At 41.8% G+C, this 12,125-nt stretch overlaps 1 protein-coding gene across 5 annotated transcripts in view; it reads left to right on the forward strand.

The window, feature by feature from the left end:
* map7d1a (MAP7 domain containing 1a) overlaps positions 1-12,125 on the forward strand; it is a 43,306-nt gene that overhangs the window by 17,044 nt on the left and 14,137 nt on the right. For 3 of the 5 annotated variants that reach the window (XM_069703820.1, XM_069703822.1, XM_069703824.1), the window contains exons 2-6: positions 1,822-2,022; positions 5,711-5,779; positions 6,468-6,488; positions 9,263-9,426; positions 9,788-9,899. In XM_069703820.1, coding sequence (XP_069559921.1) covers positions 1,822-2,022; positions 5,711-5,779; positions 6,468-6,488; positions 9,263-9,426; positions 9,788-9,899 — 567 coding nt within the window. The remainder of the gene's footprint in view (positions 1-1,821; positions 2,023-5,710; positions 5,780-6,467; positions 6,489-9,262; positions 9,427-9,787; positions 9,900-12,125) is intronic. The other 2 variants (XM_069703821.1, XM_069703823.1) reach the window with 1 other exon arrangement.

Consider the following 12,125-nt stretch of genomic DNA (forward strand, 5'->3'; position numbering starts at 1 on the left):
CCATTTGTTTGCCAAAATGTTGCAGAGATGTGGCTGAATATCAAATCTCATTAAGAGGTCTGTTACTAATCCTGACAAAGACAAATGACAGACAGACGGGAGGAGGACAAGAAAAGAACAATAACGAGGTTTCATCAGGTTAGAATAAAGTTAATTTACGAACCCAAAGTGCCATGTTCCTCCCTGTACTAGACTATTTATACCTCTTCCGTTGTCAGTTTCACACAGCTGTATTCTGTTACAAAACTGCACTGAACAGATTCCAGTGTTCATCTTCTACTTTTGAGTTTATCTCATTACCATCCCCCTCCCCGCTTCCTTTCTCCTCTCACTGTCATTGCAGTGTTTTGGCTGCTGTCCCGTTGCCATGCAGAGACCACTACAATGGCCCCTCTCTATCACAGCACATCGCTGCCCGAGGAATGCTTATTTAATAGTGGCATGCTTTGACAATGGAAACACAATGTCTTGTCGCAGCTGAACTCTTTCATAGACTCTTACTGCCCATCAGGCTTTGTCCAACTCAGGGTCATGAGCAGCAGACACCATTTCCCAGACTGATGACATAGCCTTTCCATGTGCCAAGCTGACTTCAGACAATCCTTGCCATGGAGGCCTGATATCCCACTGAATGCAACTATGCATCTGTAGTTGCAGTAGCGAGAGGCTGTTTATTAGTCTGACAGCTATTCACGCAGACCTTTGTCCAGCTTTATGCTCCTCAGGTTTAATAATAATCAGAGTTTTACTCCCACGGGAGCAGCTGTTTGGAAAAAAAAAAAAAAAAAAAAAAAAGGCTTAAGAAGCGCATTAAAGAGTAGCTCACTTTACAGAAAACTATAATCAAGGTGTTCTTGCTGCTCATAGGTGCTTTTCTATGCAAACTGTTGAAAAGCACAGCATTTGTATAGTAAATTGAGTGCACTCAGCGTCTCAGTGTGACAGCCCCCTACTGTCTGTGTTGTTTTAAGCCAAGGACTGAATAATTTACAGCATGTTGCCCCAGTGTTTACCATCAGAGACTATGCAGAAGAAACTGTGGCCCAACATGGTTCCACGGGGAGTGCGGGGATACAGTGCTGAGTGGACAAAGCCAAGTGTCCCTCCCATCAGGGTCTTTGTTTGGCTGTCTAAGCCTGGGCAAACTAATGTTTGAGTAGGAGATTCAAGTTCAGCCGCCTGCCAAATGTGAGTCATGGTGCTGTGAGTGAAGCTCTGCTGTCTGGCCCGGCTATTCTTTCATCAAAACAACTTTTAAAAATCTCAGAGTACAGATGAGCCCAAACTGGCTGCTAGTGAGTAGTTTTCATTAAAAAAAAAAAAAAAAAAGGAGCCTCAGATGCTGTTTTTCTAAGCAATTAATTTCACCTCAGTAGAATCATCAGGATGCCTAAAAGCAATAAACGTGTTTTGCTGTGCCAGGACCATGTCCTGTTCAGGCCAGTCCGTCGATAACTCAGTCGCACAGAGCAGAAATGGTATTGGGTGTAGATTTATTAAGAGGAGACTTGAGAACTATTATCTTGTGCTTCTGAGAAAATGCTGTAATCTCTGCAACAGATAATGTTGCTCAACAACTGACAGAAAGAGAGGAAACTTGGATTGTTTCCTTTGTGTCGTTCTGTTTCATTATCTTCGGTCTTCTCAACGCTGTGGACTCCACCTCGCTCTTGAGGACGTTTTACGTCACTCGTGCTGAACTACTTCATAGGCTGAGCAGTGAATGGAATGAAGATAAACCGGTTGAGTTCTGTACTTGTTACTTGTGTACCTTTTAACCCTTCATCTACTTAGCTGTTTATATTTGTTGTCTCCGACCAGCTCCCTGCTCAGCTCTAAAAACAAACCCTACGAGGCCCGACCCGGAGGGGGAGAGCAGCCCCTTGAAGACAGACAACACCCTGAGCATGGGGTCTCCAGCGAAGAAAGATACAGATCGAAGACTGACAACCCCCACGAAATCTGAGAGGATCCCTCGACCACCTGGTTCACCGGCATCCCCGGTCCCGAAGTCCAAAAGAGGTAAACAAAAACCAAAGTTTTACCTTTTTGAATTGTCCTCGTTACCGAGATAAGAGTTCAGTTGCTTAAAGTTCAAACTTATAATAGAAGCTGAATTTGGTCTGACTTGAGGCAGTGCTCTAATAATGGTGCAATTATATATCTGCACTCTGCTGGAGTTAGGTCAGCTCTCTCGAGGCAGGATCGGAGGAACAGTGACTGCATGCTTTCAGACGTGAAGCAAAGTCCAATAGAGTGGCTGCAGTTTATCTTTACAATATTGCAGCTTTGCATTAGAAGACTTCAGGCAGAATTAAGTTAGTAAAGAAAATCTGTGTATAAAATATAGACAAATGAGCTTTGTTGGTAAGAGGATAGCTAATGCGCTGGTCCCTAATGAGAGGTAGGCGGAGGGAACCTGAATAGGAATCATCACATTTTAGGCGAGTGATGGCAAAAAAGCCTTTAGTTTGACTCGGCAGCGCCATTAGCCGTTTCCACAATCCCACCAGTTCAGCTTCTTGCAGTCACTGGAAAACAGCACACGCAAACTCTAAGGAACATGTTTGAGGGTTTTTGGAGAGTAAGCCTCTTTTCTCTCTCCTCTTTAATCTTTATCCATTAATCCATTCATTGTGGTCATGCTCTTTATTCCCTGAGCGTGAGGTGACAGGGATAAACCTCCACAAGTCCCAAACTGCTCCCGAAACTTCAAGAGTGCTGTCTGGTCGGTTACCTCCATACGACACCACCGCATCAGTTAAAGCTGGACTTGGTTTCTTGGCTTATTTGCCAAAGTCTGCCATGCTTTACAGGAATGATTGGATTAGAGCTGGGTACCGAACGTTGATACTTTTATGGCAGTGATCAAATTGTTTCAATACCATCTAGTACTGAAAAATGTCTTGACATTTCGTACCAAATTTTGATAACTGGGCTACAACCACAATAATGTGTTGATTTTTTTTTTTAAACACAGAACTTTTGCTACGTTTCGGCAGAAGAAAGTCTCATCGGTGTCGGTCAGCTACAGCATTTCTCATTCATTCAGTCCGTCCATGTGGATAAAATAAAGTTGGTTTCAACCGAGCTAAATCTTATGTAAGAATGCTCTTTTCAAGCTCATTTCTGGCCTCACACCTGTCTGACTTTCATTAACTTCAGGCTTCACTGTGTGCAGCCAGCTAACTCGTGTCTACTCGTGTATGTGAAGCATTTACGGGAACATAAGTAGAGTGTAGTGTGTAGGGATAGCATGCATATGAGGCATTTATAACTACAGAAAAAGAATGCAGTTAATAACTTGGGTTACACTCTTCCCCTCTGAACTGCATAGAAACTAGAGATTTGGACCTTTAACTTAATGGAACGCAATTTTCTTTTTCTTAAAATTGATTTTTATAAAATTGGTATGGAATAAAATATCGTTCGGAAACCGGTACCTTAAGTCAAGGTGTTGGTACCTGTATCAAAACGTTGTGAACTATACACAGGTGTTACGTAAGGTGGTGTCGAAGGCAGCTCCACTGTTATGATTACAAATATTGAGCCACATTTTAATAGACGCCAAATTCTTAACACACTGCAATTCTTTCATGTCTCTTTAGTGTGCCCACTGTATTCTCCTCCATCCCGCTGTGCACTGAACCCGATACCCCCTTTTGTTACCCAATTTAGAGGCAAACAAAAACAGAGCTGACATTTTGAGAAGCTTTGTGCACGTGATGTTATGATAAATATGGTGTCGAGTTGCAAACAGCAGCATTCACACACACACACACACACACGCGCACACACACACACACACACACACACACACACACACACACACACACACACACACACACACACACACACACACACACACACACACACACACACACACACACACACACACACACACGGCCTTTCCATCGTCCTATAAATATCAAAGTGGGTCAGGGGCTGGTCTTGAGGAGGCTGCGCGGCAGATTGTTGTCGCGTTTCCGATTCACGCCTCGCCCTATTAGATGTTGCCTAAGGATGAGTTCCTTTGTGGTTGAAGTTGAACATCTGGTCAGTGAAGATTTGAGAGGGATGATGTAGCGTAAAGCCTCAGGAAAGATCAGGACTGCTGTCGGTCTCAATGTTTCCCGGTGGGGACCAAGTTGTTGGTGGAAGTACACGCCAAAGGTGTCCTGTATATATTGTATATGATTGCATATGGTAGCTGATTTTAAAGATAGCTGCATATAAAAGATGATTTCTGAAAAAACCCACAAAAAAAACCACACACACTGCAGGATAGCGGTCCAAAATTTCAGCTGCAAATCTGGTTCATGAAATAATTGATTACAGCAACGAGGAGGAGTAATGAATTATTTTGTCGTAATCATTTTTGCGTTGTAAATAGAGCTGCAATGAACATTATACAACTTTCGCTGTTTATTATTTTAGTTAATGAACAAAATAATTCAATACAATTTCATTAGTTCAGTCAGTGTGTTATCGAAAAGCAAAACATGCCCACCAGAGTTACCAGAGCCAAAGCTGGGGATGTCATACGTGTCTTGTTTTCTTAAACCAACAGTGCAAAGCCCAAAGATTTTGTGAATACAGTGAATTTTTACTTAAAGTAAAACTTTTTTTTTTTTTTAAAAGTACTTTTAATTGCTAATAAATTCTATCCATTGACTGATGAACTGAATAAAGGTTTCATCTTCATTTGTAGAATATTTTTTTATTGGGATATTCTTTGGAGGACAAAGGCAAAGTGTGCCTTTTTACTAATTATTATTATTATTTTGTCCAGGAAGTAGCACTAAGTATTAAGGAAGGATGCAGTTTGAATTTCTCGAAATGCCACGACATTTCTCTTCAGGTGACGTGTACTGCTCTTCCTCTGTTTTCTCGTACCTTGTGGTTCCTGAGGTATTTGGCAAGAATGTTAAGTGTAAGCACACAGTACATCAGAGACGCCACGCAGAGAAGAGATACATGTACATGCGAGTGTGTTCCCCTCTAGTCATAACACATCCGAGGCAAACATACACCCACATCCAGATGGCATAAGAGATTTAGTGTACCCGCCACATGCTGCAGCTTTTATTGTGAGGAGATTGGCTGGCCTGCCGAATTTTGTTTTTATTACTTAATCTAGAAAATATAGTACACATCAGCTTCATACCGAGGTTGAGGCTGGAAATGCAACTGCTGTTTTAGAAATACTGGATATAAGACGCAAACCATGCTCTTTTTTTTTTTTTTTTTATATCCCATAGAGGATATATAGCCTTGACTAAATTATGTATTCTCTGCATAACCCAAGTCATCCTCAAGGAATGATTGCTGTTAAAGTATGCGACGCACGCTGGCCAGATTTACTTGACCTCTTAAGAGATATTTATTCATAATTGTTTATTTATGTGAAAGTCTGCCTTTAATCTCAGTCTGTAAAATACAATGCCAAAAATGTTTCGATTTGTAGTTACTTACTGTGTTTTTTGGTTTTGCAGCAAAATGTTTCTTAACCGTTTCCTCGACCTGCAAGAAAATATGAAAGCCAGCCAGCCGTCTTTTTTTTTTTAGTTTTTTTTTTAGTTTTAATAAATGCTGTGTGTCTGAAAGCTAATGTGATTTAATTGATTAGACATGATCCAACTTTACACCTCTCATTTAACTATATTTGTCCTCTTTCTCGTCTTCTCGCCCGCCTTCATTCTCACCCCAGACGTTAGGAAGGCAGACGACAGACAGAAGCTTGCGAAAGAGCGCCGGGAAGAGAAGGCCAAATATCTTGGTAAGTGGGAAAGGGGGGAGGAGGGGGTGGGAGGACAAGCCCTTAAACACAGGACGAGCGCTCCCCCTGGTGTTGGGGTGGGAGAGGTTGTCGTTAGCCGTTGTTTTGCTACCGGGTTGGATGCATGGCAAGCACATGGAGCACGGACACTTGGAGAGGGTGAAAAGGGTAGTTTTGACTTCAGCAAGAAATTGACTGAAATCAGCAAAAAGCCAAGCGACCATTTTACCAGTGACAAGTGAGCATCCATTTTCTGCATGCATTCTGAAATGGCCCAGAGCACTCTCAAACCATTTGCTTATTGTTTTGGCTGCTCACCTGTGCACTAAAATGTATACAACCTGATTTCAAACCACAGATATCCCTCACGTTGACAAAAACTGCAGGACAACTGACAAAAAAAATGGATGCGTTGATGGAGATTAATATTACTTGTGACTAAGAAATTTTCTCCGAGTCATGAAAGCACAGAAACCACCTTTTAAAATGTATCCCAACTTACTGCTGCTGTTTGATCAAATGAGGCAGCTCCGCCTTTTGTGTCAGTTGATGTCACGTCTCTACGTTTAATTTTCTTTGTTTAACACATGGCTGTCACATTATCACCTGCCGGCTGCACGCCGGTCGTGCACTGCTTTGCATGATTGACAGTTGCCTCTGTCTTCTCTCTCAACCTTTCCTCCTGCAGAAGAGCTCAGCAAGTCACAAGGTAAGCCACTCACCTATGTTTATGTGGTGATGGTGGTGGTGAAGACCTGTGTTTTGATCATTCTGTTTGCATTTGGATGTCTCAGCTTAATGAAGTTCAGTAGTTTTAGCTAGAGCTGGGCAATGCACCAAAAACTTGTCATTACGGAAATTAGGAGAAAAAGATGATATAATAGCTAACACGCGTCAGCTTTATCTTCCCCATCACGCCTCGTCTTCCGATAAAGCAAAGCAGCATGCTGAATGCTAAACTTAAGTTTTGACATTGCCAAGATTTATATGATGGGAATTAGAATATTGCCCAGCCCTAGAGCTGTTTCATTCAATTAATCCCCATGCTGTTTTTTGTTTTTTTTTCAGACATGGTTGTCTTTTTCTTTTTTTTTTTTTTTTTACCATGACAAATTCAACCAGTTGTAGCCTTTTCTCTCTCACGATATCATTTAATATGTCTTTCATAAAAATCATACTACCACAGATTGAACACATAACCATCATTTATGTGTGAATGTTGTGGTATTTAATCGGGGTCAGCGGTGGACAGTTCACGTATAAGAAGATGTGGCGTGCCCTCAGTTTGAACTTTGTCCATCCACATGTTTAAAGTGCAGACACCACAGAGCTCTTTGGATTTTGCATTTGAAGATTACACGTTTGCTGCAAAACCACCGTGATTGCCATCTTACCGGAGAAATTGAAGGGTTTTCGAGATGCTTGCAGCCAGATTTATATTGACTGTGAAGTTATATCAAAACAACTTTATGTTGACAAACTGAAAAATAGCTTCTTAAAAAGGGGGGGAAAAAAAGATTTCTTTTTTTAGATACAGATCTGTGTTATATATTTTCCTAACTTGTCAAGATGAGAATACTTTATATCCTTGGAAATGTCTTGGTAAAATGCAGAAGCTTTTCACAATCCTGAAGCCTGTCCTCACATGACACAGGTTTCTTTTTAATTAGTTGTTATCGTAGTCCTACTTTCCGTAAGTCTTTGTTGTCTCATCCGAAACGAGTTTGACACACTTCACACCGCGGATCAGTCTAATTGGGCGATCACTGGGGCGTGCCAGATGGTACGGTCCCATCTAATACCCAGGCAGACCAGGATAAAAGATGAGATCCTGCCAAAGCTTGTGTTTACAATATCAGCTTAAAAGAGATTTTGGTCATACTGCATCACCAGAAGGATTTCTAGCAGCAGAGGTACAAGTGGAACATTTCTACATGTTCAAGGTTCTCTTATTAGAGATCTATCTAGCCGAGTTACATCGATGCACAGAAGCAACTCTCCCACCTCGTCTGTCTTCAACAGGAAGGTATAAATACTTCATGTACCGGAGTTAGAGCCGCGCTTTTGGTAATGACTATTTAATGACCTTACTGTACTGAGGCGGGATGCTACTTGTCAGCACTGATCACCGTCAGGAGAGAGAGTTGAGGAAGGCATTTTAAAGCAATGTCCGCTTAAGATATTCAGATTTGGACACGTGTTTATCATTTAAGGCTCTGAAAATAGATGCATAAACGACTAATTATAAATGACAGCCTGAGAAAAGTGTGTAACTCATGAGCTGAAAGACAAACTCGTTGTAAAGTGTAACCGCGAAGAGCCCGGCCAAAATCCAGCTCATTTCCTCCCGAATGACAAACAAATTCAAAAGATTCAATCAGCAAATGTCACACACTGTCAAAGACTTGATTTGCTAGGAAAGAGTGGGAACGGTTTTGTTACAGTAAAAACATGACCTAAAGATTTCCCTTAAGAGGAGGGAGGAAACACCACAGTATGGATGCGGAGCCAAATTATGAAGCCGTTTCCACCGCACTCTGGCTACTACCATCCCCCAAAGCTTTGTATCACTGTAAGGTAAAGCTGAGGCGTCTCTCAAATCCAGACCATGAGGCGGCGATGAGCTGAGATACGCACTGCAGCAGTTACTTTCTTTGCTGCAAGGTGCTGGCAAGCAGCGCCTTCATATAACTCGGCTTTCTCAGATAAAAGCCAAACTCTCAATAAATCTTAGCCCTCTAGCTTCCAGCGTCTCTGCAATTATCCATCACTGTAATCTGAAATCCACAACCAGTTGATTTTTTTTTGTTTGTTGCATCAAGTGCTTTAGAGAACTAAGCTTTGCCTCCTTTGCAGAGGCTGATTCTTCGTGGAGGTTTTACTTTGTAGTTTAAAGCAATGTGGTGCGTTGTGTACACAGAGAGGCAGCTGCAAAAGGCTGCTTTACGCCCTCTTTGAAGGGCTCAGGGACAAAGAAGACGATTTCCATATCAAAGTGCGTGGTTTACTGGAGCTCTTGTGCAGCCTTGATGCGATTAGTGTGACATAAAAATGTCACTACAGAGCTACTGTGTCTGTCTAACTCGGCATTATGCAGTATTCTGTGGAAAAGTCATGTAATTTATTTTATTTTTCCAAACTCGCAAGGGGATCGAGGTGAAGGGCAATTTTTTTTTTTAAATTTTCTTTCAAAAAAACACTTCAGATCTGAAGTAAACATCAGAGTGGCTTGACTTTTGGGATTTTTTTTTTCTTCAAGCTGCAACCTTTTACTTCAATACTATTTCTTTTTTTTTTTTTTTTTTTTAAACCTCCCAACACAACAAATTATTTAGTGTGAAATAGTGTCTTTCAGAAATATATGATGTCGCACAAGGTCATATCAGAGGACAAGTCTACCTACAGTATAGGACAGGAAAGAGAGACAGGACTCTTTTGGAGAGATCGTGCTCTCCTGACTAAATGTCCTCTGTCTGATCTTAGCTGCCAAAAAGACGCAGTGGCTGGAGAAGGAGGAGAAGGCTCGACAGCTGAGGGAGCAGCAGCTGGAGGAACGGCGCAGGAAGCTCGAGGAGCAGCGGATCAAGGCAGAAAAACGGCGAGCGACTTTGGATGAGAGACAGAAACAGAAACTGGAGAAGAACAAAGTATGTTTGGATGACAATGCAAATCTATGTTAGAAGTAATACATTTAATATGTGATGCTTTTTACTATCGTTTAGTAGCGGTGGAAATGTTGACTCTTAAACAGACTTCTTTTCTCTTACGCTGCATTAAAACCCAGAGGTGAAATGTCAGTTCCCTCCATGTTAATGGCACCTGAACTGGGTCAGTTGCAGATGAAGGGATTTGGGGTTTTACTCAGCCAATCAGAGTGCTTGAATCTAGGCTTTTTGTTGTTGTTGTTGTTGTTGTTGTTGTTGTTGAAGAGCACACTATGTCACACTCCCACACATTGACATTAATACATTAGACATTTTAAAAGACGGGTTCTCGTATCTTTTCCAGGAACGCTACGAGGCAGCCATCCACAGGTCCACCAAGAAGACCTGGGCGGAAATCCGTCAGCAGAGATGGTCATGGGCCGGTGCGCTGAGCCAGAACTCGAGCCAGAAAGGAAGTGAGTGCACTGATTCCACTTGGATACAAATCCTTATGAAATCATGTCTGATGAGAGGAATTGTATTTTCACTCATTTGGTATCACGAATGACGACCTGATTGGGGGGAGGGGAGGGGCAGCTGGTGCAGCTTGCCTGGCTGGAATACAGGACAGCATGAGTGCAATGTGTTGTCACTTCTATTGGCAACAGAATCTATCGAGGTTTTTACTGATTATTGCTGACTCATGAGTTTCAGTGGTGTTCACCTCTAAAGCGGATGAGATGACGACAGAGGGTCTCAAACTTTTCAGACCGTGTTCTACAATGTGCCAAACCAAATTTCCCAACTAACCTAACTACGTAATAGTCTCTGAAATGCTAAATAACAACAACACATTTGCAGCTTTTGAGCCTTTCAGCAAGGCTGTGAAGAGGAAACTTTCGTCCCACCAGTGGTACACGTACCACAGGTTGGGAATCGGTGTCCGACTACTTCACTAAATACACTTGCATTTAGAATTGTTTAATAAATGCACATAAAAAGTTGACCAAACACCACCACTTTCTCTTTGTTCTGCTGCAGGCAGTCAGTTTTTCAATAAAATGTCAAACACTCGATAACATCTATGACAGTTTCCAAAGCATCAGGTGACTTCAAGAGCCAAAACATAGTTTACAATCTCATAAAACTATGAAAAGCAGAAATTCTCACATCAAACGCATATTTGTGAAGCTGAAACCATCAAATCTGAGTCACGATGAAACAACTAAACTCTGATCTGAAGCATTGCAGCCGGAAGCTGTTCTGAAGGATTGAAAACCAAACTTAAATTGTATCGCTCTCTTCTTAATTTCACCTTCGAAACACATGTGGTGCTGAGTGTTGGAGTTGGCATATGATGTTGGCAGGTGCATAATCAGGAATTCTGCTGTTGTTGTTGTTACGTTTTAATCTGTTGTGCCTTTACTGCATCAGTCACACTCCTCCACCTTAACACACAGTTTCCTCGGCGACCCACTGCAGCTCTGGCTGTGCAGGCTGTTTGGCTCTAAGACATTACTTCAGGGTTATTAGCCTCATGATCACGACCGGACTGTACTGATTACACAAAGTGAAAACGTATTCTGCCGCTTTTATGGCAGCAGTTGAAGCGAGCGGGGTTCTATAGACGAGCAACACAATTACATTTGTTGTCTATTAATGCTAAATCTGATTTAATAAATGCCCTGACACTCCCAACAGGCTATCGGATCCGTCTGAAACGGCCGGAGAGGCTCGGTAATAACGTGGAAATTATGTTTTAACGGTGCAGTTCGATGGATGTGTCTTTCCGAGCCGAAGCGCTAAATATGACGTGTACTGACTTCCGTCTTGTGTCACCGCTGCCGAACGCCCGGGGAGTTACCGAAACTCAAATCAATCTCTCCCTCCTTCTTTCCGTCCTCGCTCGCCAGCTTGCTGTCTGTCAGACGATGAAAGTAAACAAGTGTACGCGGGCTGCAGCGGAAAGGTTGAGAGCTCAGGATGTTATTTAGGATATGCTCCAAAGGAACCATCTTGGCCCCTATCTCAAGAGTAGAATGCGTCATCTACTGGCTTTGGGCATTTAAGCGGAGACTTTCACGCACAGCCTGCTGTAATACGGTACTTCCATTACTGCAGTGTCCTCTGAATCATCCCATTTGGGGAAAGATGTGATTGGAGTGTATTAAAGGGTTGTAGACTATGGACAGATTAAAGTACTACCCATGGACGGTCTCGAGGATTCAAGTTTTTTTGCCAATTTACGTCATCAGCCTGGAAATGAGTTTATGTATTCCCATCAGGCACTTGTTTGGTTGCTATGGTTCCTTTTTCACTGGACTTGGGCTTGTGTTGATGGCTTGAAAAGTTGGTGTAAAATTGGTATTATTTAATAAATTTCACCCAAATTACAAAAAGCAAAACTTACTCTCTCATTTACCTCATTGAATTTGAATTGAATTTGGTTTGGTGTTCTCATAACATTACAAAATTGAACCAATCACCAACTTGATTAACAGGGACACAGTTTCTTGGGGGGGGGGGGGGAATGCTGCCGTTAAACAATCATAAAGTCATTTTCAATCTTTTAAGCACTGAACAAAAAAAACCCTGTATTTCTTCCACCTCATTTATATTAAGCTAAAAGGAGAACTTTCTTTTTTCTTTGTCTTGTGAAGCACTTTGTAAATAAAGATGATTATTTTTTAATGTGTGCCAAA

Source organism: Brachyistius frenatus, unplaced genomic scaffold (genome assembly GCF_029030835.1).
Source record: "Brachyistius frenatus isolate BFR_SWC_R1_liver_20210118 unplaced genomic scaffold, ASM2903083v1 Contig_48, whole genome shotgun sequence".
Lineage (NCBI taxonomy): Eukaryota > Metazoa > Chordata > Actinopteri > Embiotocidae > Brachyistius > Brachyistius frenatus.